Here is a 21,837-nt window from a genome sequence, read left to right as displayed (position 1 = left end):
TCAAGCTTTCAGTAGTTGGTGAAATGAGTTTCGTCTCTCACTCCCACTCTCTTTCTTTTTCTGCCTAGGAAGTTCATTCCCACTTGTGAAAAGTTCTGGGGCTTCATTCCCTTTGGTGCCAGATCATGGCTATAGGGGATTCACTCCCTCCTTGGCTAAGCGGATTTTTTTTTAACTGTGGGGATTTACACTCTCCTGTCATTGCCTATGTGCATTTTCTCTGTTCTGTTCATGTCTGTGGGGATCTTGTTAATAAATAAAAGTATTCACTCCTTCCTGTCCTTGCTATGGATGTTTACTCACTTCTGCTGTTGGCACTGGTGGTTAAACCCTCATGTTCTTAGCTCCCTCATGTTCTTAACTCTCAGGGTTCACTCCATCCTCTGAAAGGTTTGATCTCCACAGCTGCATTCCAGAATGCTGTTGACCCTGGTTATAGTGTGCTGTGACCCAGATGGAAATAAGGATCCACCTCAAATATGATTTTTCTGAAGAAGAGTCACATTTGACTTGTAACGTTTGTCCATCATGCTGCCAGACTTGCTGAATTTCACCAGCACTGCCTGTTTTTATTTCATATTCTCCAGCACCTGCAATATTTTGCTTTTATAAAGATGCTACCTTGTTCCTTTCTGATTATTTCAGGGCTATCACATAGGAAGTGAGTTTTGGACCCTACCACCAATGATTGGAGATGAGTTAAGTGGTGTGGCATCAACATTAACGCAGACAGAACGTGGATTTCCACCACCCATCGTTCATAGTGGGAAACCTCACACAATTAAACAGGAGACAGGTACTTTCACAGCCTTTCTGAACAAAAGAACATTTGCTGTGGTCAGTAACCTTAAATTCCAGGTTTCAGGAATTTAACTAATAGGGAAGTGTTCAGTAGGTTAGTTTTTTTTTAAAAAAAGTAAAGATTTTTAGGTTATAGAATTGAAATGTGTGAATTTTTGAAGACTGAGGGAATTGTTTGAACTTATTACCAGTTTCCCACAGGCATTCCTGGGTCTTTTCTTCGGTTGGTTGGTCAGTAAACTCTAATATTATTTTGAGGTGCTTTGACACATTCAAATTAACCCAAACCCAAGCCTTTCGCACTAATGCTTCATATATGTGTTCTTTTCTCCTCAATGGTGGAAACCCCATCTCCAAAATGGTTGACAAGGCTCTTCACTGCTTTCCATCTTGTTCATACTGTCTACTGTCATCCCTTCCCCTCTCTCCCTTGATTGAGTTTCTTGTGCCCTCAGTTTCCACCTACTAGCCTCCTCAACAGACGTTCCTCTGCCATTTCTGTTAGCCTCATTGAAAACCTCTCCTATAGAACCTTCTGTGCAGGTGTGAGAAACCAAACCTAATTTTTCAACTTCTCCATTCTCAAAGTCTTAAGGCCCAAAACACTCCTTCCAAGTGAAACAGTGGTTTACTTGTACTTCTTTTGATTTAGTGCAGTGAATTCACAGCTCATAATATAGTTTTTCTTTACATTAGGAAGACCAAGCACAGACTGAGTAATCATTGCAGCACATTTCCTTTCAATCTGCCAGCATGATTGGAGCTCCTTGTCATTTACATAAGAACATAATTGACCTGCTTTCTGTCTCTTTCTCTTCTTGGACAAGGGGTCACATTAGCAATTTTCCAATCCTCCGGAATGTTCCCAAATCCAGTGAGCTCTGAAACATTCCTACCGATGTCTCCATGATATCTGCAGCCATTTCCTTAAAAACCCTTTGATGCAGGCCATCAGGTCCTGATGACCTGTTTGTCTTCAGTCTCATTAGTTGTTATGTGCAGTACTTTGTCCCTGTGATAGAGACTGTTACAATACCTTTCCTCCCATTAGCTCCTTGCTTACCTGATTTCTTTGGGTTTTTTTAGCTTTATCATGAAGACTGATGTAAGATTTTGGTTTAAATTATCTGCCATTATGCCATTCCTGTTATCAGTTCCCAAATTATAACCTCCAAGGGTCCCACACCCACTTTACCTATTCTTTCTTAGAAGCTTTTGCTGGTTGTTTTTATATTTCTTAGTAACTTACTTTCAAATCAATTTTCTTGCTCCCTATAAAAATCCCAATCCTCTGGCGCACCACTCGTTTTAACCACTTTGTAGGCCTAAACTACCTAGAATTTAAAAGAATGGAAGGAGATCTAATTGAGGTATATAAGATGCTAAAGGTATTTACATAGTAGATATAAAGACAATGTTTCCTTGTGTGGAGTAATCAAGAATGAGAAATCATAGTTTTAAGATAAGGGGTAGCAGATTTAAAGTCGATGAGGAGAAATTACTTCTCTCAAAGGGTTATGAATCTGTGAAATAGGGTCACTACCCCAAAGTGTGGTAGATGCTGGGACATTTGGTAAATTTAAGGAGATATATTTTTACTTAGTAATGGGTTGAAGGTTACAGGGACCGGGCAAGAAAATGGAGTTGAAGTCGAGATGAGCCATCGTGATGGCGTGGCATAGTGATTCAATAATTAACACTGCTGTCCCACAGCACCACGTTCCCAGCTACGATTCCAGCTTCAGGTGACTGACTGTGTGGACTTTGCGTGTTCTGCCCATGTCTGTGGGTTTCCAGGTGTTCAGGTTTCCTCCCACAGTCCAAAGATGTGCAGGTAGATGGATTGGCCATGCTAAATTGCCCATTGTAAACAGGGATCTGTAGGCTAGGTAGATTAGCCATGGGGAATGCAGAGTTACAGAGACAGGGTACAGGTGTCCACCTCCAGTCTTTTGATTTTGTTTGAATTCTGTCTTCATTTACTTTAGGTACTGACTTCCCTCAAGGCAAAAGAACCTACAGGAAATCCAGGTCAGAGAGTTTGTACCTGAAAAAGCGATTGGAAGAGATGAAGACTGTTTTAAAACACCTAGACTTCAGACAACCAGTACGTTTGTCAGAATACACTCAGGAGTTGTCACTGAGTTTATTCGGGGTTATCAATGCTTATGCATTACCTTGATCCAAGACACAGCGTAGAGTGAGCTGCCTCTTAGTTCATCACCAACCGTTTCTCATAATAGTGGCAGCACAAAGAAAGAATCTGTACTCCAGCGTTTTACGCTGACAGTTGTAGCCATCAGTAGTACAACTAAGTATATACAATGATTGATTTGTACCCACCAGTATACTATAATCCAGGGTTATACAATCTTAATTTTAGGTAAATAAAGCCAAACAAGTGGGGAAGCATTTTGCAGACAGTGATCATTACTCCATTAAATTCAAAAATGTATGGAAAAGGGTAAGGATGAGATTGAAATCAAAGTTCTAAACTGGGGTAGATCAGGTATGACTTGGCCAGAGTGTACTGGGAGCAAATACCTTGAAGTAAAGCTATGCCAGACCAGCAAATCTAATGTGCCCTTGATATCAAGAAATATACAGGATTGAATAAAGAGAAAAAGTGAGTTTTACAATAGATACCAAGGTTTCGAAAGAGCAGAAGCCTTAGAGGAGAACAAAATGTGCAAGGAGAAGCTTTAAAAGGAAATTAGGAGAGCAAACAGGGGGCATGAGAGAATAATGGCAAGTGTAATAAAGAAGGATCCTAAGTTATTTTACTCGTGCATTAGGGTAAAAGGATAGCTAGGAAAAGATTAGGGCCCATTAAGGACCCCAGTGATAATTTGTACATGGAGTCAGAGGACGTAGTTAGAGTTCTAAATGAACACTTTGTGTCTGTGTTCAATGGTGAGAGGGATGATGTGGCTACAGAAATCAGAGAGATGGATCGTGATATACTTAAAGAAATTACCATAGACAGAGAGGAGGTCTGGCACCTTAAAAGTAGATAAATCTCCAGGGCTGCATGAACCATTTCCGAGGCCATTAAATAAGGCAAGAGAGGAAATAGTAGGCATACTGGAAGCAATTTTCAATTCCTCTTAGCCACAGGAGAGATACCTGAGGGCTGGAGAATGGCCATTGTGGTACTATTATTCATGAAGGGAGCAAGGAATGAACCAGGAAACTACAGGCCAATCTGGCTACCATTTGAAACTATTTGAAGCAACTCTGAGGATAGAATTAATCTGCACTTGGAAAGGTGGGATGTTAATCAAGAACAGTCATCATGATTTTCTAAGAAAGGGCTTGTCTAACCAATGTGATTGGAATTGTTTGGAGGGCTAACCAGGTATGTAGATGAGGGCAATGCATTTAAAGTAGACTCCAGCAAAGCTTTTGATAAAGTCCTGCATGGGAGACTGATAGCGAAGGTGAGCGCCCATGGGATCCAAGGAAATTTGGCTAACTGGATCCAGAATTAGCTGCATTGGCAGGAAGCTGAGGGTGATATTTGACAGGTGTTTTTGTGAATGGATGCCTGTGCCCAGTGAGATTCTGCTGGGATTAGTGATGGTGCCCATGCTATTTATGGTATATATAAACTATTTAGACTTGAATGTAGAAAAGTTGGTCAGTAAATTTGTGGGTGATACAAAACTCGCTGGTGAAGTAAAGAGTGAGGCTGGCCTTAGATTACAGGAGGGTATAGATAGGCTGCTCAGATTGGCTGATCAATGACAAATGGAATTCAATCCAGATAAGCGGGAGGTGATGCAAGACAAATAAGGCAAGGGAATATATGATCGTCATTAGGATCCTGAAAAGCACCAAGAATCAGAGGATATTGGTGTGCATGTCCACTGGTCCCTTAAAGTGAGGGACAGATAGGTAAAATGCTTAAGAAGGCACATTCATTGCTCGCCTTTTTTAGCCAAGGCACAGAGTTTAAGAGCTGGGAGGTTTATACTGGAAACATATAAGAAGTTGGTTAGACAACAGCTGAATTATTGTGTGCAGTTCTTGAATCCACAATAAAGGAGGGATGTGATAGAACTGGAGAGGGTGCAGAGGTGATTTGTCAGGATGTTGCCTGGGCTGGAGACTTTTAGTTATGAAGAGAGATCGGATTGACTGGGGTTGTTTTCCTTGGAGCAGAGGATAGTGAGGAAGTATATGATTGAGATGTATAAAATTATAAGGGGCATAGACAGGGTGGACAGGAATGAACCTTGCTCCTTGGAGGAGGGATCATTGACCATGAGCCACAGATTTAAGGTAAGGAGAAGGAGATTCAGAGGGGATGTGAGGAATTTTTTTTACCTAGAAGGTGGTGATAATCTGAAACTCACTGCCTGTAGGGATGGTAGAGACAGAAACCCTCATAACATTGACAATTATTTATATGTACACTTGGTGATGCTTTGGCATACAAGGCCATGGGCAAAGAGTTGGAAAATGACATGAGGATACTTAGATCATTGTTTTGACCAGTGCAAACTCAATGCACCTTTTTTCTGTGCAGTAGACCTCTGTGACTGTCGTGGCAGATTTGTCTCCACCAGTTCTATACTTCAGTGTTACACAATGAAAGACCAGTATCCACCAGTATACTGTAACCCAGTGTTACACAGGAATAGACCTGTAGTTACCAGTATACAGCAACTCAGTGTTAACACAGTGGTAGACTTGTCAACACCAGTGTTTTACCCCAGGATTATATGGTAGATAGAGAGCTTCTAGTTTTGTCACAGTATAGAATCATAGAATTCCTCAGTGTGGAAACAGGCCATTCAGCCCATCGAATCCACATTGACCTTCTAAAGAGCATCCCACCTAGAACCATACCCTACCCTAAGTAAACCTGCATTTCAATCCTGTAATCCACCAAATTGTATATCTTTGGACACTATGGTCAATTTAGCACAGCCAGTCCGTCTAATCTGCACATCTTTGGATTGTTGGGGGGGAAGCCAGAGCAACCAGAGGAAACTACATGATATGGGGAGAATGTGCAAACTTCAGACAGACAGTTGCCCAAGGGTGGAACCGAACACTGGCATGTGAGGCAGCAGTGCTAACTACTGTGTGACTGTCTTGCCAAGTAGCTCATATAGAAACTGCATCTTTTTACTTTATTTTTGATTTTGGAATGAATTGAGAAAAGGACTGTTTAAACAAGGGGCTGAGGAGAGAATTGAAGTATGTTTAAAAAGTAAGTTACTGAAACCCATTGTGGGTCATGTTTACACAGCTGCTTTACAAGGTAGGGAAGGTGGAAGAGGCAACGGCATGGCACTGGTGGGCGTATACAAAGTGAGATTCAACTGGCAACAAGAAACTGACTGGTTTATGTTATTGTGACCATTTGTGGATGTCAAGTGTCATCAGCCTGACAATAACTATGAAAGGTTCCTGGGTAACTGAACAACTTGGGTGTCAATTATCGTATAAGCACTTGGACCTCAGGAAGGAAGGTAGTGTGTGTGGCTCTGTCTCCAGTCAGATGCCTGACCAGAAGGAAATCCAGGTGTTTCCTCCCACCAATTCCAGTGAGCTGTTGTTCTTAACCAATCAGTCAGAGACTTTATAATTTCTGGATCAATCATTCTGTGCATCCTGTGAAGTGAAATAACCTGCGGAGAAGCTTGGAATTCTAAAGGACTTAGGAATCAAAAGGAACCCCTCCATTGAATCCTGAGGACTGGTGCCATTGAACTGTTTGCCTAATTTCTTTTCCTATCTATTCATAATAGTTTTTTTTGTACCTGTGTCTGTCTGTATGTATGTAAACGGATGTTTTAGAAGGGTGTAAGAGTTACAGTAAATGTCGACTGTTCATAGTTGTTTACCTGTGGTCAGAATCCAGTTATTTGTAAGAAATAGTTATGTATAGTGCCCTGGTTATGTTTTCTGTTAACCTGGGTTTATCAGACAGGTAAATTGGGGACCTTGATTTCCTTTTTAATTTTTCTGATGATTCCGGGAATAAAAGGCCTCGATTTCCACTGCACTGCAATGAGTTATAACAGCTGTAAAACCATCAGTGGTGCCAGTGTCTCTGAAGCAACCTCATCCTCTGGAGCTACCCTCACCTCTATAATTGCCCAATCTCCTGGAACTGCTGGTATGACCAGCTGTGGCCTGACTTTATTGCAACCCTTAACTCAAATTGTTTGCATCCAGGAGCTGTGCCCAGAATGTGATTCAGTATTTGCCATTTTCATGATGTGTTCATTAGTGATAAATGTAGAGGCTTTCAATGTTTTCAATTTTTGAAAGGTGATGAAGTGCAGTACCTGAGCACTGCTTTCAGTTTTTTTTGCAAGAGTAACAGTCCAGTCAACCATTATTAAACCTGAATTGCATTGACTCCAATAGTAAGACTTAGAACCTAGAAACAGCAGGATCTTGAAGACAAGAGGTCTTACTTGTATTTGTGGAATGCCTGATACCAACAGCAGGCCTTAAATACTTCTGTAAATATCAGCAAAAACTGACATCTCTCAGCAGCGAACTGTGAGGACACTGTGTGTCTTGACTTAACTGAATATTTTGTACTCACAGGATATTGATCAGTTGGAAGTGATTGCAACGGGGCGCCCCTTCAGCTCAATGTCTGTGGAATCTTTTCCTCTGGAAGAGAATCACCCTACAACACACGGTAAAGAGAACATGTAAGTATCACTGTACATCCAGGAAGTTTCACACTGTATACTGATAGCTGGATTTAGTGAAATGATTTGTGATCTTATTATATCATTTGAGTAAACAAACAGCTAATTTCTATATTAATTGGTATTCAGTAATCTGAGGCACTGCTCATATACAAAATGAAAAATATTTTTCCGACTCACTTCACTATCACTCTGACTGCTGTCTCTCATAATTTCTGGCACATTCTAAGTACCTGAACTTCAGCAGTTTTCTCTTCTAATAATTTGTGTCTGTTAGTTGCAACACATTCTTCCCCAATCTAAGTCAACCATGCAAATTTTTCCCACTCCTCCTTGTCTTCTACCCTGACTTGACCTTTATTCTTTCTCCTTACATTTATGTAACTGATAACTGGATTTCAGTTATGAGGCTTCCTTATTTGGCTGTCTTATTTTCACTTAAGTTTCTTTCTAAAGCCTCTTCCTTCTTAATCGTCGTCAGATTGATCAGAGGGAAATGAAGTCATTGGGTCAGAATAAATTATTTTTTTTCAGGTTAGCAAATTGTACTTAGTGGAGTGCCCTTGGGATCAGTGCTGGGGCTTCAAATACATGCAATCTCTGTTAATTATATAGAGGAAAGAAAATCAGAATACTATTTAGGTGGAGACTACAAAATGCTGCAGTACAGAGGGATCTCTATGTCCCTGTATGCGAATCACAAAAAGCAAGTAATAAAGATGGCAAACTGAATGTGGGCCTTTATTCCTAAAATTTGACATATAAACATAAGATGGTCTTGCTACAACTGTACAACACATCGGTGAGGTTGCAACTGGAGGTAGATTTTACAGGAGATGGCTTATCTACCATCCCACCACCCCGAAACTGAAGATCATTTGGGATTTTGGTGATCAGAAATCCAGCTATCCCACAAGAAGATGGAATTTAATTTGGACAAGTGTGAGGTGTTGGAATTTGGCAAAATGAACAAGGACAGCAGTTGTACAGTTAATGGTTGGGCTCTGGGTAGTGTTGTCAAACGGAAAGACCTAGTTCTTTGAAAGTTGCATCACAGGTAGACAGGGTGGTTAAAAAGGCATTTAACACGCCTGCCTTCATTGCTAAGTTCATTGAGTATAGGAGTTGGGACGTCATGTTGACATTGTGCCAGACATCGGTGAGGCAACTTTTGCAGTACTGCATACAGTTCTGGTTGCCCTGCTCGAGGAAGGATATTATTAAATTGGAGAAGATTCAGAAAAGATGCATCAGAATGTTGCCAGAACCGAAAGGTTTAAGTTGTACGGAGAGGCTGGAGAGGCTGGGACTTTTTGCGGAATGACCTTCTAGAGGTTTGTAAAATCATGAGGGGCATAGATGAGGGTCAAAGGTCTTTTCCCTAGGGTGGGGCAGTTCAAAACTAGGGGGCATATTTTTAAGCTGACAGGAGAAAGATTTAAAGAGGTCCTTAGGGGCACCATTTTCACACAGGATAGTTTATGCGTGGAAGGAACTGCCAGAGGAAGTGGTAGATGCGAGTTAGCTATAACATTTAAGAGAAATTTGGATAAGTACATGAATAGGAAAGGTTTTGAGAGGTATGGGCCAATGCAGGCAAATGGATCTAGTTCATTTTGGGAAACCTGGTTCAGCATGGATGAGTTGGACCAAAGAGCCTGTTTCCTTGCTGTATGACTCTGTCTATTATTGCACTAGGGACAGTCTCAATCGGCTCAGGGCAGCACTTCCATCCAGATCAGGGAGGAAACCTTGCCCTAGAGAGCTGCTGATGAATCTGAAAATCAGGCAGCTGTGTAGTCCCAGCAGCAACAAAAGGAAGTAGTGACCACTGCTGGGACTATAAAAACGCTTTCTCATGGAGCCTACCAGATGCCCCTTAAATTTGAGGTAAGTCTGGATTTTTTGGGAGGGCCTAGTTCAGAGTTGGTGGTGAGGAAGAAAGGAGGGGTGGGCATTAGAAACCAGAGGGGGTGGGTTAGGGGGCGCTACAAAGTGTACAAGGACACTGTCAATGGCGGTACTTCCCCTTCGACATTGGCAACCTGCACAATCAAGACTACCACCTTGCTCACTTTTTCTATAGACCATAAAATTTCAGCAGAGGCGAATTGAGGCCCTTAAGTGATAGTTAATTGGCAACTTAAGGGCCTCAATATGCATAAGAGCAGGAAAGCAGGCAGACTGTCATCTTATTAGCCCCCAAAAGTCAGGACAGTTTGGGAATGGGCAAGAAGGCACTAGGCTGCCCACTTGCTTTATCTTCAAGCACCTCCCCTCCCACCTTCAAATGAGCTGACAGGTTATTTAAAATTCAACACCCGCATTGCTGCGTAGTTCTTGTCTCCTTATTTAACAAGGGATAAACTTGTATTGAAGGCAGTTCTGAGACAGACTCGCAAGATGAGAGGTTGTCATATAGGAACAGTTTAGATCTATTCTCACTGATGTTTAAACATGAGGTGTGGTCTTACTGAAACATTTCAGATTCTGTGAGGGCTTGATAGGGTAGATGCTGAAAAGATTTTCCCCTCTTGTGGACATCTAGAACTAAGGGGCACATTTTCAGACTGAGGGGCACAGTTTCAGTCTAAGGGGCCTGCCACTTAAGGTGGAGGTGAAGAGAAATTTCTTTTCTCAGAGGATTGTTAATGTTTGGAACTGATTGGAGCTGAATATGTTGAAGGATGAAATAGACAGCTTTTTGAACTACAAGGAATTCAGGGATTATGGAGATAAGGGTGTAGAGCTGGCAAGAAGATTGAGTTAAGACAAAATCGGAACAACTATAAATTTAATGAATATATGTATTAGGCTGAAAGTGCCTAACAAGTTCTTTAAGGCCTGATCAAAATTAGTACAAGACATACACAATTTGATATAAAGCAAATTTATTAACTTAATCTCTATTTTAGTAATATGCAAACTGGAGTGATTCCATTAGCTTAAACTACTTTGACATATTCAACAAGTGAATCTCACTGTCTTCTGCCTGTCAGGGACTCCTGGGTGACTGCTGGAACTCCGAGCTCTCTTGGTTTCGGTAGCACCAGTCCTTGAAACCCTGTCCAGTAACGAAGGTCCATGACCCCAGTATCTCAAACCCCAGTCCAATGGGGAAAGTACTACAAGTGGGACAGAGCCCCCTGTTATTAATACTATCCTGGTTACTATTCTGAATTACCATTTCACATTTTTTTCAGTCCTTTTCCAGACATTCCATTGTGCAGAAAACATCTCCAGGTGGCTCTCTGTTAACTATGTAGGAGCAAGGCTCCCACAGACGGTCATGCAATTACCTCCCAGCGAAAACAGGCTATTTTTAACATCAGGCCTTGGTTTTCTCGTACTTGTTCACTTGATGCTTATTGCAATGTTCAGTTAACCCATAATGATTAACCTTTAATGATCCCATTTGAAGATATCATTCATCTGGTTTGGAGATATCATTTTTAAGCCTAACACTACAATGGTAGAACAGGCTCTAGAGAGGCTGAATGGTCTACCCAGCTCCGATTTCCTGTGTTCATAGATTGGGATGTTAACTGGGGGTAACCTCAAGTGAATGATCAATGGGAGATTGGGGTAAATGGGCAGTGAGTTTTAGGCTGAATGGCCAGTGGGGTTTTTGATGAGTAGCTAGTGGGGAATTGTGGTGAGAGACCAGCTAGTGGCTAATATTGAAATGAGTGACCAGCCATTGAGATTTGAGGTGAGCAGCAGTCAATTGAGATTGAGGTGAGTAGGCAGTTACTGATTGAGGTAAGTAAACAGTCGGGTGATGGTATGATGTGTTAAATCATTGTGTTATGGCACTTTCTGAGTTTTCTTTGGGGTTTTTTTTAGTGACCTATTGGAGGATTATCCTGATGTAATTGAGGAACCAATCATTGGTCCATCCATTATGTTTGCTGGACACCCGGCTCGTTGGCTGAATGACACAAGCTCTCATAAGGTGCAGCAGTTACACTCACTGTAGTGGAACATAATATCTCTTGCAATAGACAAGGATCCAATCTTGTGTTGCAGTTTAGACATCACTTCTTTGGCTTCTTGCACCATGTTTCTAATCAGCCTCAACTAAAACAATTAAAATGTAGTATTTGAATTGAAATTATCGCTCTAATACGAGGCTCATAGTGGGTTCTGTACATGATACTGACATCTACGACTTGGGGTGTGTTTCACTATTTTGTGCTTTATGGCCTTGCCAATTTTTAATCGCAGAATCAAATAGTGCAGAAAGTTGCCATTCAGCCCATCGAGACTGCACCATCCTTCTGAAGAGCATCCCATCCAGTTCCAGTAGCCCCACATTAACCATGTTCGATCAGCCTAACCTGCATGTCCTTGGACACATTGGTGCAATTTAGCATGGACAGTCCACCTAGCCTGTACATCTTTCAACTGTGGAAGGAAACCTGAGCACCCAGAGTTAACCCATGCTGACACGGGGTGAATGCACAAACTTCACACAGTCACCCATGGCTGGAATTCAACCTGGGTCCCTCATACTATGAGGCAGCAGTGCCAACCACTGAGCCACCATATGACCCAAAACAGAAAGGAAATTTACTTGTTATCTAATCCCTGCTATATCTGTCTTGGAAATTTTAAAGAGACGGCCCGGAATGAACTTTACTTTGTATTTCATCTAAACACATCCTTTGCTGAGAGCTGTTGATGAAATAATTTGGAGGGTCATTTATTCTATATCTAACCTTAGATGTCCACACCCTGGGTGTAATTGATAGAAAACTGTAAATGAAATTTTACGCAGCTAAACAATGCTATACTTGCCCTTGGAGTTTTTGATAGGCTGGTGTGAAGGGAGCTTTACTTTGTACCTAACAAGTGCTGTGCTTGCTCAGCGTATGTTTGCTGGGGCGGTCAAGAGGAAGCTTTATTCTATCTAACCCCGTGCTGTACCTACCCTGGGAGTAAGCCATGTGGTATTCCAGTGTTCCTGTGCTACAGTGGAATGTTTCGTGTCTGAGGAAGTTTTGAATGTCCTGAAATAAAATACGTAATCCTTGTTTTCTTGATTACTTTCTTAGAAGCCCTAAGTTCATAAATAATTTATTAAGTAAATACCTGCTGATAGTAGCATTGAGGAAGGTTCCTAATTCATTAATTAGAGTTTGTGTGACCACATGGCCAGCACAAACTACAGAGAAATGAACCAGAGACCATGTCCTTTATCGTTATCCAGTAATGACTGGGAGCATTGTCATTGAATTATGCAGCACATGAGGAGGTCATTCCGCCCATTATTGCCAGTGTCTATTCCCTGAAAGAGCCTATTCTCTGAAAGCGCTATCTAATTTAGTACTGTTCCCCTGCCCTTTCCTCAAAGCCCTACAAACTTTATTTTTTCAAGAATTTATCCAATTCTTTTTATTTGCTCATGGATGTAACGTCTCTGGCAAGACCAGCATTTTGTTGCCCATTCCTAATTTTTCTTGAGAGGGTAATATGAACCACCTTCTTAAATTGTTGCAGCCTACGTGATGTAGGTATACTCAGAATTCTGTGTGGTGAGAGTTCCAGGATTTTGACTCAGTGGCAGGCTACAGATTTGGATATCAAGCAAGAACAGAATGTTTTCCCTCTATCTCGGGGACTAAAGATCTTTTGAAGAGCCGTACCACTGTATCATGTGAAATCAGCTAACTCACACGACCTGAGATCAAACCTGAAACATGTAGGAAGTCGTTGATAAATTATCCATGTTTCCTGCTACTGATTGTTTTGTCCATGAGATGCCAATATGTAGATTTTGCTCAACCAGCATCGTATTCAGCTGTAACACCTGTTCTTCAGCCCGTAGACACCTGGGCTTCCCTGTGATACAATTCTAATTTGTTAAGGTACTGGCATGAGAAGGAACCTAGAATTTGTTAATAGCTAGCCATGCAACAAGCAGCACTTGCAAGAAGAGGAAGGAGCAATAAAAAAGAGATCACAGGATGGAAGCTTGCTCTAGCCGTCGGTAATTGTAAAATCTAAATTTGTACCTAATAACCTTTATATTTTGATATAACTTCTTGCTATGCTTCATTTTCTCAAATTCCTAGGATGAGGTTGCTATGATTGTCCGGCTCACATTTGAAGCAATGGCAGGGGACAGGGTCATCTCCTGTCTACCAGTGACAAATGATGGAACTACAGTTATCTACTATAAGTGGAAACGTCTTCCTGAGCAGGAACACTGTATCATAAAACCAAATGATTCTTGGATGCAACGATTCTATTTCAACACTAACTCAGGTATACACCACTAATATAGGTAGTTTATAAGCCTTCTTATCTTCGGTGCACAGTAATATAAAGTAGAAAAGAATATATATCAAAAAATAAGATGATATATGTGCTGTAGTGATAATGTTACTGGGGCAGTATTCCAAAGACCCAGACTAATGGCCTGGGAATATGTGGTCAAATCCCGTCATGACAGCCGGTAGAATTTAAATTCAGTTAATAAAAATATTGAATTCTAAGCTTGTGAGACCACAGTTGATCATCATAAAATATATCCTGGTTCACTAACATTTGTTAGGATATCCTTACCTGGTTTGTGATTCTAGATCCAATTAATTACCTAACTCTGAAATAGTCCAGTAAACTACTCAGGTCAAGGGCAATTGGGGATGATACTACACTTGCCATCAACAAATAAAACAAGGGGAGAGGGCCTGCAAGAAAGATACTGCAATAATTTGAGCGCTTTCAATATTCACATCGTTTGAACACACCCAAGTGGCAATGATAGCCTGGAGGATAAGCTCAGAAAGTATTCGGGATAATTATTTAGAACTGCACATTTAGGAACCTACCAGGAACCTGGCTATTTTGGATTGATAATGTATAATGTTACAGGAATAATTAAAGGTATGAATGATCATAACAACAGACTTTTACCCTCAGTTAGAGAGTGAAAGTGTGGGTCCATACCTAGTGTTTTAAACTTAACTGAAGGATAATGAAAGGATGTGAAGTCAGAGTTAACTAAATGGACTAAGAAAATATTCCATAAAATGGCACTTGAGAAATTCTATGATTCTCAACAAAAATATATTCCATTGAGGAGAATGATCTCAGAAGCATATGTAGTCAATGACCCATTAAGGCATTATACAATTATGTCAAATTGAAGGAAAAGGTGTACGTTGGTATGACTATTATTAAGGGCAGAAGATTGGGAGAGTTGTAGACATTGGCATGGATGACTTTAACAAGGGAGAAATTGGAGTAGGAGAGAAAATAGTAAGTAGTGTAAATTCTTCAACAAGCATAATAAAAAGAAAAAGGTTGCTAAAGCAAGAAGTTGTCGCTTAGAAGACGAGAATGGAGCTGAATGAAAAAGAGGAAATGGAATAGGAATTAAACAAATATCATCACAAAATGCATTTGAAGAAGAGTTGAAAATTGTTAGGCAAAGGAGAGGAATTTAAAGCAATCACTATCACCGAAGAAAGAGCAATTGGACTATTAATAGCAGGAAAGGCTGATGAGGCCCCTAGGCCTGGTGCCTACAATTTAGAATGTTAAAATGATTAGTGAGCCAAAATTGGTGCAGATGGAATATGATGTGAGAAAATATGAAGTCCTACTTGCATAGGAATAATAGAGAAGCAGAATATTATTTCAATGGAAAAAGACTGCAGAATGCAGTTTCCTTGTTCATAAATCACAAAATGTCAGCATGCAGATACAGCAGGTAATTAGGAACAAAAACAAAATATTAGCTTTTATTGCATTGGAATAGAGTATAAAAGTGGCAAAAGCTTGCCACAACTGTACAGAGCTTAAATGAGACCATATCTCGAGTATAGATCAGTTTTGGTCACCTTACTTCTGGTGGGGATACATTTTCATTGGAAACAGTTCAGAGAAAGTTCACAAAGGTGATTCCTGGAATTAATGAATTGTTTTATACGAAAAGCTTAGAAGGCTGGGCTTATCCATTGAAATTCGAAGGATTAGAATTGATCTTATTGAAACATGTAAGATTCTGAGGGAGCCTGACAAGGTAGGTGCTGAAAATAATGCTTCACCTCATGGAGGATTCTAGAACTCAGAGCCAGTTTTTCAAAGTAATATACTTCCCCCACATCCCCCACTATTCTATTTAACAACAGAAATGTGGAAGAATACTTCTTTCAGAGAAGCATCAATGTTTGACATTTTCTCCCCCAATAGACAGTGGAGATTGGGTCATTGTAAATATTTAATGCTGAATTGTGTAGTTGTTTGGTAAACCATGAGATTGAGGGTTATGTGATACAGACAGGAAGTAGCATAAAGACCACATTTAGATGAGACATGATCTTATTGACCAGATGAGCAGACTCAAGAGGCTGAATGGCTCCTACTCCTGTAATTTTGTAAAGTTTTTCATTGACCGTTGTTCTTGCTGCAGCACACAGTTACTTTTAATTCATTCGAATATGTGTAATTAGCTATGTCTCAAAATCTTTAAAGATATTTTGAGGCTTATTTAGATTATTTTCAATAATCTAACTCTGATTATTGAAGGACTGTCCCAGTAGTAATTGTTAATCAATTTGATAATTGTGATTTATACAGCAAAATATCCATAATTGAAAGAATAATGTAAACTCATGCAATCAGTGTATGGACATGTGCATGCATTATTTTGCAAACTTGAATTCATCCGAAGATTACACATTTGCAAATTTTTTAAAAATTGACGATGAAGCAGACAATGAAGCTAAAAGAAAGAAAGCAAATCCTGCACTCTGGATCCTGTTACCTTGAGAATCATTATTTCCCATATGTCCAAGGGTCTCAGGGTCAAGAATTGGCCTGTTCAGTCAAGACAGTAATTCACCAACCTGAGGGGGTGCTGTCCTAGAATCAAGTGGTGGGTGATGATAACATGCTGACAAAATGATTCATTTCAACAACAGGACCAAGGACATGACTGATTCCAATCAGCTTTGGCTCAAAGTTGAAGAGAAAAGAGATTATAACAAAAATTTTTCATCATCAATTTTGTTTAATTTAACTCAACACAATGCTGGACTCTCTTTGTCTTCATCCATTGCGAAGTTTGTATCTTAAATATAATTCAATTGTTAAAGGGGTTTCTACTTCTCGGTCCAAACTGCCAAACTCTTGATTAATTATTGTTATTCCATGTTCCCAGGTGTCATTCTTCCTAGAGAGTCTATTACTTTCCCCTTCACCTTTAAATCACCAAATGCTGGGATCTTCACTGAATTCTGGGAGTTTTGCACTCACCCGGTGGTGTTAGGAGGGGCATGCTTGCAAGTGGCACTTTGGGGAGTGGCTCTGTTTGAAGACAAGAATGAAACTGCAAGACAACAGCTACAGGTCAGTAACTAGGAATTTATTTAATTATTGTCAAAAGCTATGTATTTGTAAATAAGGGGTGATTCGTGATGAGATGCTGATAACTTTCTGAAGACTTACTTATGCTTTAATGGGGTCTAAAGGTTGTTGTCAGCATTTGTTGCCAATTGTAATTACTGTTGAGAAAGTGGTGTGGAATCACTTTTTTGAATCTCTGCAGTCTCATCTGGTGTTGAAATTTAGGCACTCAAGGCAATGGCCTGCTAGTATCATAACTAGACTATTAATCCAGAAGCTCATCTAGTACTCTGGGGATCCAGGTTTGAATCCTACCATGGTAGACAGTAGAATTTGAAATCAATACAAAAAAATCCAGCATTAAGAATCTAATGATGACCACGAAATCATAGCCTATTGTCAAAAAACTAGTTCACTAATGTCCTTCAAGGAAAGAAAATCTACCATCCTTACCTGGTCCGGCTTACATGTGTCTCCAAAGCCACAGCAATGTGGTTGACTCTCAACTACCCTCTGGGCAATTAGGGGTGGACAATGAACACGACAGCCACATCCTATGAATGAATTTTTTAAAACTCATTTAGACTGAGGTCTCTATAGCATCCCATGATCATCACCTTCCATCTTTACCTCTACACACCCCACAAAAAGCATTCCTGAACCATCCATCAGCTGATTCTACCTTCACCAATTGGTCTTAGTCAAATTACATCTTCACATTTAGCACCAAATAAAAATCAGAACCAACTTTCACCATCCAAAGCTGAGAAAGATGGAGAAATTATGCAAAGTAGTAATATATTTAAAATTCACAGATTAACAAATATAAAAAAACATTCCTTTTGCATACCCTTTGATGAACTGTAAGATTTAGATTTTCATTTCATCACAGTGAAAAGTATACAATGTTGCCATTCCTGGTGCTATCTCAGACACAAAGGTTAGAGACAAAAGAACTGCAGATACTTGAGGACTGAAGTAGGGTAATACCCAAAACGTTGACTGCTCCTTTCCTCCAGATGCTGCCTGGCTTGCTGTGTTCTTCTAGCCGCCTGTTTAGACACAATGGTGCCTAGGTATGAAATCTAAGGTAGAAAAATAAGGAAATCTAGTTAAAAGTTCAACGTTGATGTCTTCCTTAAGTGCTTAGCCATCCTGGGCTCGCACTCCTCTCAAGGATTCGATCTTCTCTGTGCTGGACTTGATTTCCCCACTCTCAGTGCCACCACAGATGCCAGGACCTCTTTTGCTGCTGTGTTAGGCTCGCTCTCCCCCATGGAGGCTTGCTGTCCTCTGCATTGAATTTGTTGTCTTGTTCTGTATAGAACCTTACTTTTCCTGCCTCTGGCACTTCTTTGTGAAATAATCACTGTGGTTTCAGCATAGATAGCAGCAGGCTGTTCTGATCCCTGCTTTGACTCTTCGGTGCTCATGATCAATGACATCATGAATGCACTGCCAGTGACAGCACCATCTGTAAGGCTAGCTTAGGTGAGCAGGAAGAGAGTCAGCATTTTGGGTTCTGGTTGAGAGGTGTAAAAGAAATGTGTGAGGTATGCAAATTTTCTGAAATGTGTTTACATTTTCATCTTCCTTGATGACTAGCCTCCCTCTTTGGGTTAGCAGCACATCACTCCTTAGCCCAGCAGGACAGCAGCTTAAAAGGGTTCAGTGACTCCTTGCAAACTCATACCTGATCTATCAATTTTTAATCATTCATGAGTGATGAGTTTCACTCGTAACAATGTTTATTACTCATCTATAAGTTCCCCCTGAGAAGATGGTGTTGAGCCACTACTTTGAATTATCGCAAGTCATTGGTATAGCTACACCCACTGTACTCTCAGGGAGAGGGATCCAGGACTTTGACAGTGAAGGAAGGCAATGTGGTTTCAAGTCAGGCTGATGGAGGGAAATTTGCAGGTATGGATGTTCTCATGCACCTGGTGGCCTTGTCCTTCCAGATGGTAGATGTAGAGTTTTGGAAGGTGCTCTTAAATAACCCTTGATGAGTTGTTGCAGTGAATCTTGTAGATAAACACACTACTACCACTGGGTGCCAGAAATGGACAGTGATGGTAGTGGAGAGAGTGAATGTTTAAGTTGATAAATGGGTATCAATCAAGTGGGCTGTTTTGACATGGATAGTATTGAGCTTTTTGAGGGTTTTTGAAGCTGTACTCATCCAGACAAGTGGAGAATATTTCATCACATTCCTGATTTGTGTATTGACAATGATGAACAAGCTTTAGGAAGTCAAGAGATGTGACACACATGACAGAATATCCAATCACTAACCTGCTGTTGTCACCGCAGTATTTAAATGGCTGATACAGTTAACTTTCTGGTCAATGATAATCTCAGAATGTTGCTATATTTGGTGATAGTTACACGGTTGAAAATCAAGAGGTGTTTTTAGAGCAATGATCATTGTCTAGCACTCATTACACAAATGTTACATGCCATTTATCAGCTCAAATCTGGATATTCAGTTCTTGCTGGATGTGGACAGGGACCAGCTCTTTACCTGAGAAATTAGAAAATACCTGAACATTGTGCAGTTAAATGTCCTTATCATGGAAAGAAGGCATGGATGAAAACTGCTGAAAAGGAATAGGCCTTGCTCACTATCAGAGAACACAAAACTGTACAGGCAGGTAGGGGCCCCTCAGTCCACGATGTTGTGCTGAACATGATGCCAAATGAAACTAATACTTTTTGCCTGCCTTTGGTCCATATCCTGCCATTCCTTGTATATTCATGTGCTTATCTAAAAGTCCCTTAAAATGCATATCTGCCTCCACTACTACCCCTGGCAGTGAGTTCCATGCTCCTACCATTGCATGTGTATGAAACTTGCCCCTCGCATCTCCTTTGAACTTCCCCCTAACCTTAAATACATGCCCCCTAGTATTAGACATTTTGACCCTGGGAAGAAGATTCAGATTGTCAACCCTATCTAAGCATCTCATAATTTTATATACTTCTATCAAGTCTCCCCTCAGCCTCCGCCATTCAAGAGAAAACAACCCACGTTTTTCTAGCCTCTCCTTATAGCTCATAATCTCTAATCCAGGCAGCATCTGGATAAACCTCGTCTGTACCCCTGTAATGTGGCGACCAGCATTGAACGCAATACTCTAAATGTGGCCTAACCAAAGTCATATAAAGCTGCAACATGACATCCTGACTCTCATACTCCATTCCCCAATCAATAAAGGCAAGCATACCATCAGCCTTCTTTATTAATGTGGCCACTTACAGAGAATTATGGACTTTGAACTCCAAGATCCTTCTGTACATCAATGCTGTTCAGAGTCCTGCCAATAACTGTATACTTTTCCTTTACATTTGATCTCCCAAAATGCAGCACCTCACACTTACCCAGATTAAACTCCATCTGCCATTTCTTTGCCCACATCTGCCACTGATTTATATCCCGCTGTATCCTTTGACAATCTCCTACACTATCCACAACTCTACCAATCTTTGTATCATCTGCAAACATACTAACCCCACCCATCTACATTTTCATCCAAGTCATGAGGTCCCAGTGCTGATCCCTGCGGAACACCACCAGTCACGGACCACAAGCCTGAAAAACACCCTTCAGTAATATCCTCGGCTTCCTATGGGCAAGCCAATTCTGAGTCCATGTGGCCAAGTCACCATGGATCTCATGCATCTTAATTTTCTGGATGAGGCTATCATGTCAAAAACCTTACTAAAATCCATGTAAACAACATCCACTGCTCTACTGTCATTCCTTTGTCTGATTCCTGGGATCGTAGAGCTGACATCAGAAGAGAAACTAAATTGGCTAGGATTGTGTTCACTGGAGTTTAGAAGAATGAGGTGAAATCTCATAGAAACTTATGAATTTCTAACAGGACCTTTCAGGGTAAATGCAGAAGCCACAGCCCGAGGTTGCCATTTAAAGATATGGTAAGGCCATTTTAGACTAAGATGAGGAGAAATTTCTTCATTTAGAATGTGGTGAACCTTTGGAATTCTTTGCCACAGAAAGTGATTGAAGCAAAAACATAGAATGTTTTCAAGAAGGAGTTAGATATAGTTTTTAGGGTGAAAGGGATCAAAGGGTATGAACAGAAAGCAGGCACAGGGTACTGGGTTAGATGTTCAGCAATGATCATACTGAATGGTGGAGCAGGCTCGAAGGACTGAATAACCTACTCCTGGTCCTATGTACTATAACTTCTGTACCAGTTCTACTTTTTGAGGCGAGGACATACCTGAGAATTTTCCCACTTTGATCTTTGGATGCTAATGTTAGAGCTTTTCTGGAACAACTTGGATTGGAGCAGAACTAGTTCAACAGCAGAAGTCCTTAGTATTATGGGTTTGATGTTGTTAGAGTCTATAGTCCTTGCTGTATGTTGTCCACTCAGCAATTTTTGATATTGAATGATGTGATTTTAAATTAGCAATAATGGTCTTCTCTGATGCTGCTGACCTCAGGAGGAAGCCAAGGTGGATCACCCACTTACAGCTCGGACTGAAGATGATTGCATGTTTTTAGGACTGTCATCTCAACATTTGTATAAAGCTCCACCAATGTTGAAGATGGGAATGTTCATGAAGCCTCTCCCTCATTTTGTTATGTTTCTGTCGAGACCCTTCTTCAGAAGTTCTAAAGAAGGGTTCCAACCTGAAACGTCAGCTTTTCCATTCCTGTTTGACCTGCTGTATTACTCCAGCTCCACACTGTATTGTCTCTTACTCTAGCATCTGCAGTTCTTGCTATCCCCTCATATTAGTTGCATTATTTTCCACCACCAATTATTATTTCGATGTTTATGGCACTTCAGCAGGACCCTGAATTCTTCCATATTAATATGACGGGAAACATCTTGAGCAGGTGCTCTGAAACAGATACATTTAAAATCTGGACCATGGTCAGGCTAGGCTGTGTGATAGCCCCATACTATTTACAATCTACCTGACAGTGACAATGCAACTCAATTTTAAATTTGTC

At 40.6% G+C, this 21,837-nt stretch overlaps 1 protein-coding gene across 3 annotated transcripts in view; it reads left to right on the top strand.

Annotated features, from left to right (window-relative positions):
• The window catches only part of mycbpap (mycbp associated protein), a 95,693-nt gene that overhangs the window by 28,508 nt on the left and 45,348 nt on the right, over nucleotides 1-21,837 (top strand). For all 3 annotated transcript variants that reach the window (XM_059653783.1, XM_048555654.2, XM_059653784.1), the window contains exons 8-13: nucleotides 646-796; nucleotides 2,790-2,908; nucleotides 7,375-7,484; nucleotides 11,331-11,439; nucleotides 13,562-13,754; nucleotides 16,657-16,844. In XM_059653783.1, coding sequence (XP_059509766.1) covers nucleotides 646-796; nucleotides 2,790-2,908; nucleotides 7,375-7,484; nucleotides 11,331-11,439; nucleotides 13,562-13,754; nucleotides 16,657-16,844 — 870 coding nt within the window. The remainder of the gene's footprint in view (nucleotides 1-645; nucleotides 797-2,789; nucleotides 2,909-7,374; nucleotides 7,485-11,330; nucleotides 11,440-13,561; nucleotides 13,755-16,656; nucleotides 16,845-21,837) is intronic.

The sequence above is a fragment of the Stegostoma tigrinum genome, chromosome 22 (genome assembly GCF_030684315.1).
Source record: "Stegostoma tigrinum isolate sSteTig4 chromosome 22, sSteTig4.hap1, whole genome shotgun sequence".
NCBI lineage: Eukaryota > Metazoa > Chordata > Chondrichthyes > Orectolobiformes > Stegostomatidae > Stegostoma > Stegostoma tigrinum.
The sequence above is the reverse complement of the archived record's forward strand: the minus strand, read 5'-3'. Positions and strand labels throughout refer to the sequence as shown.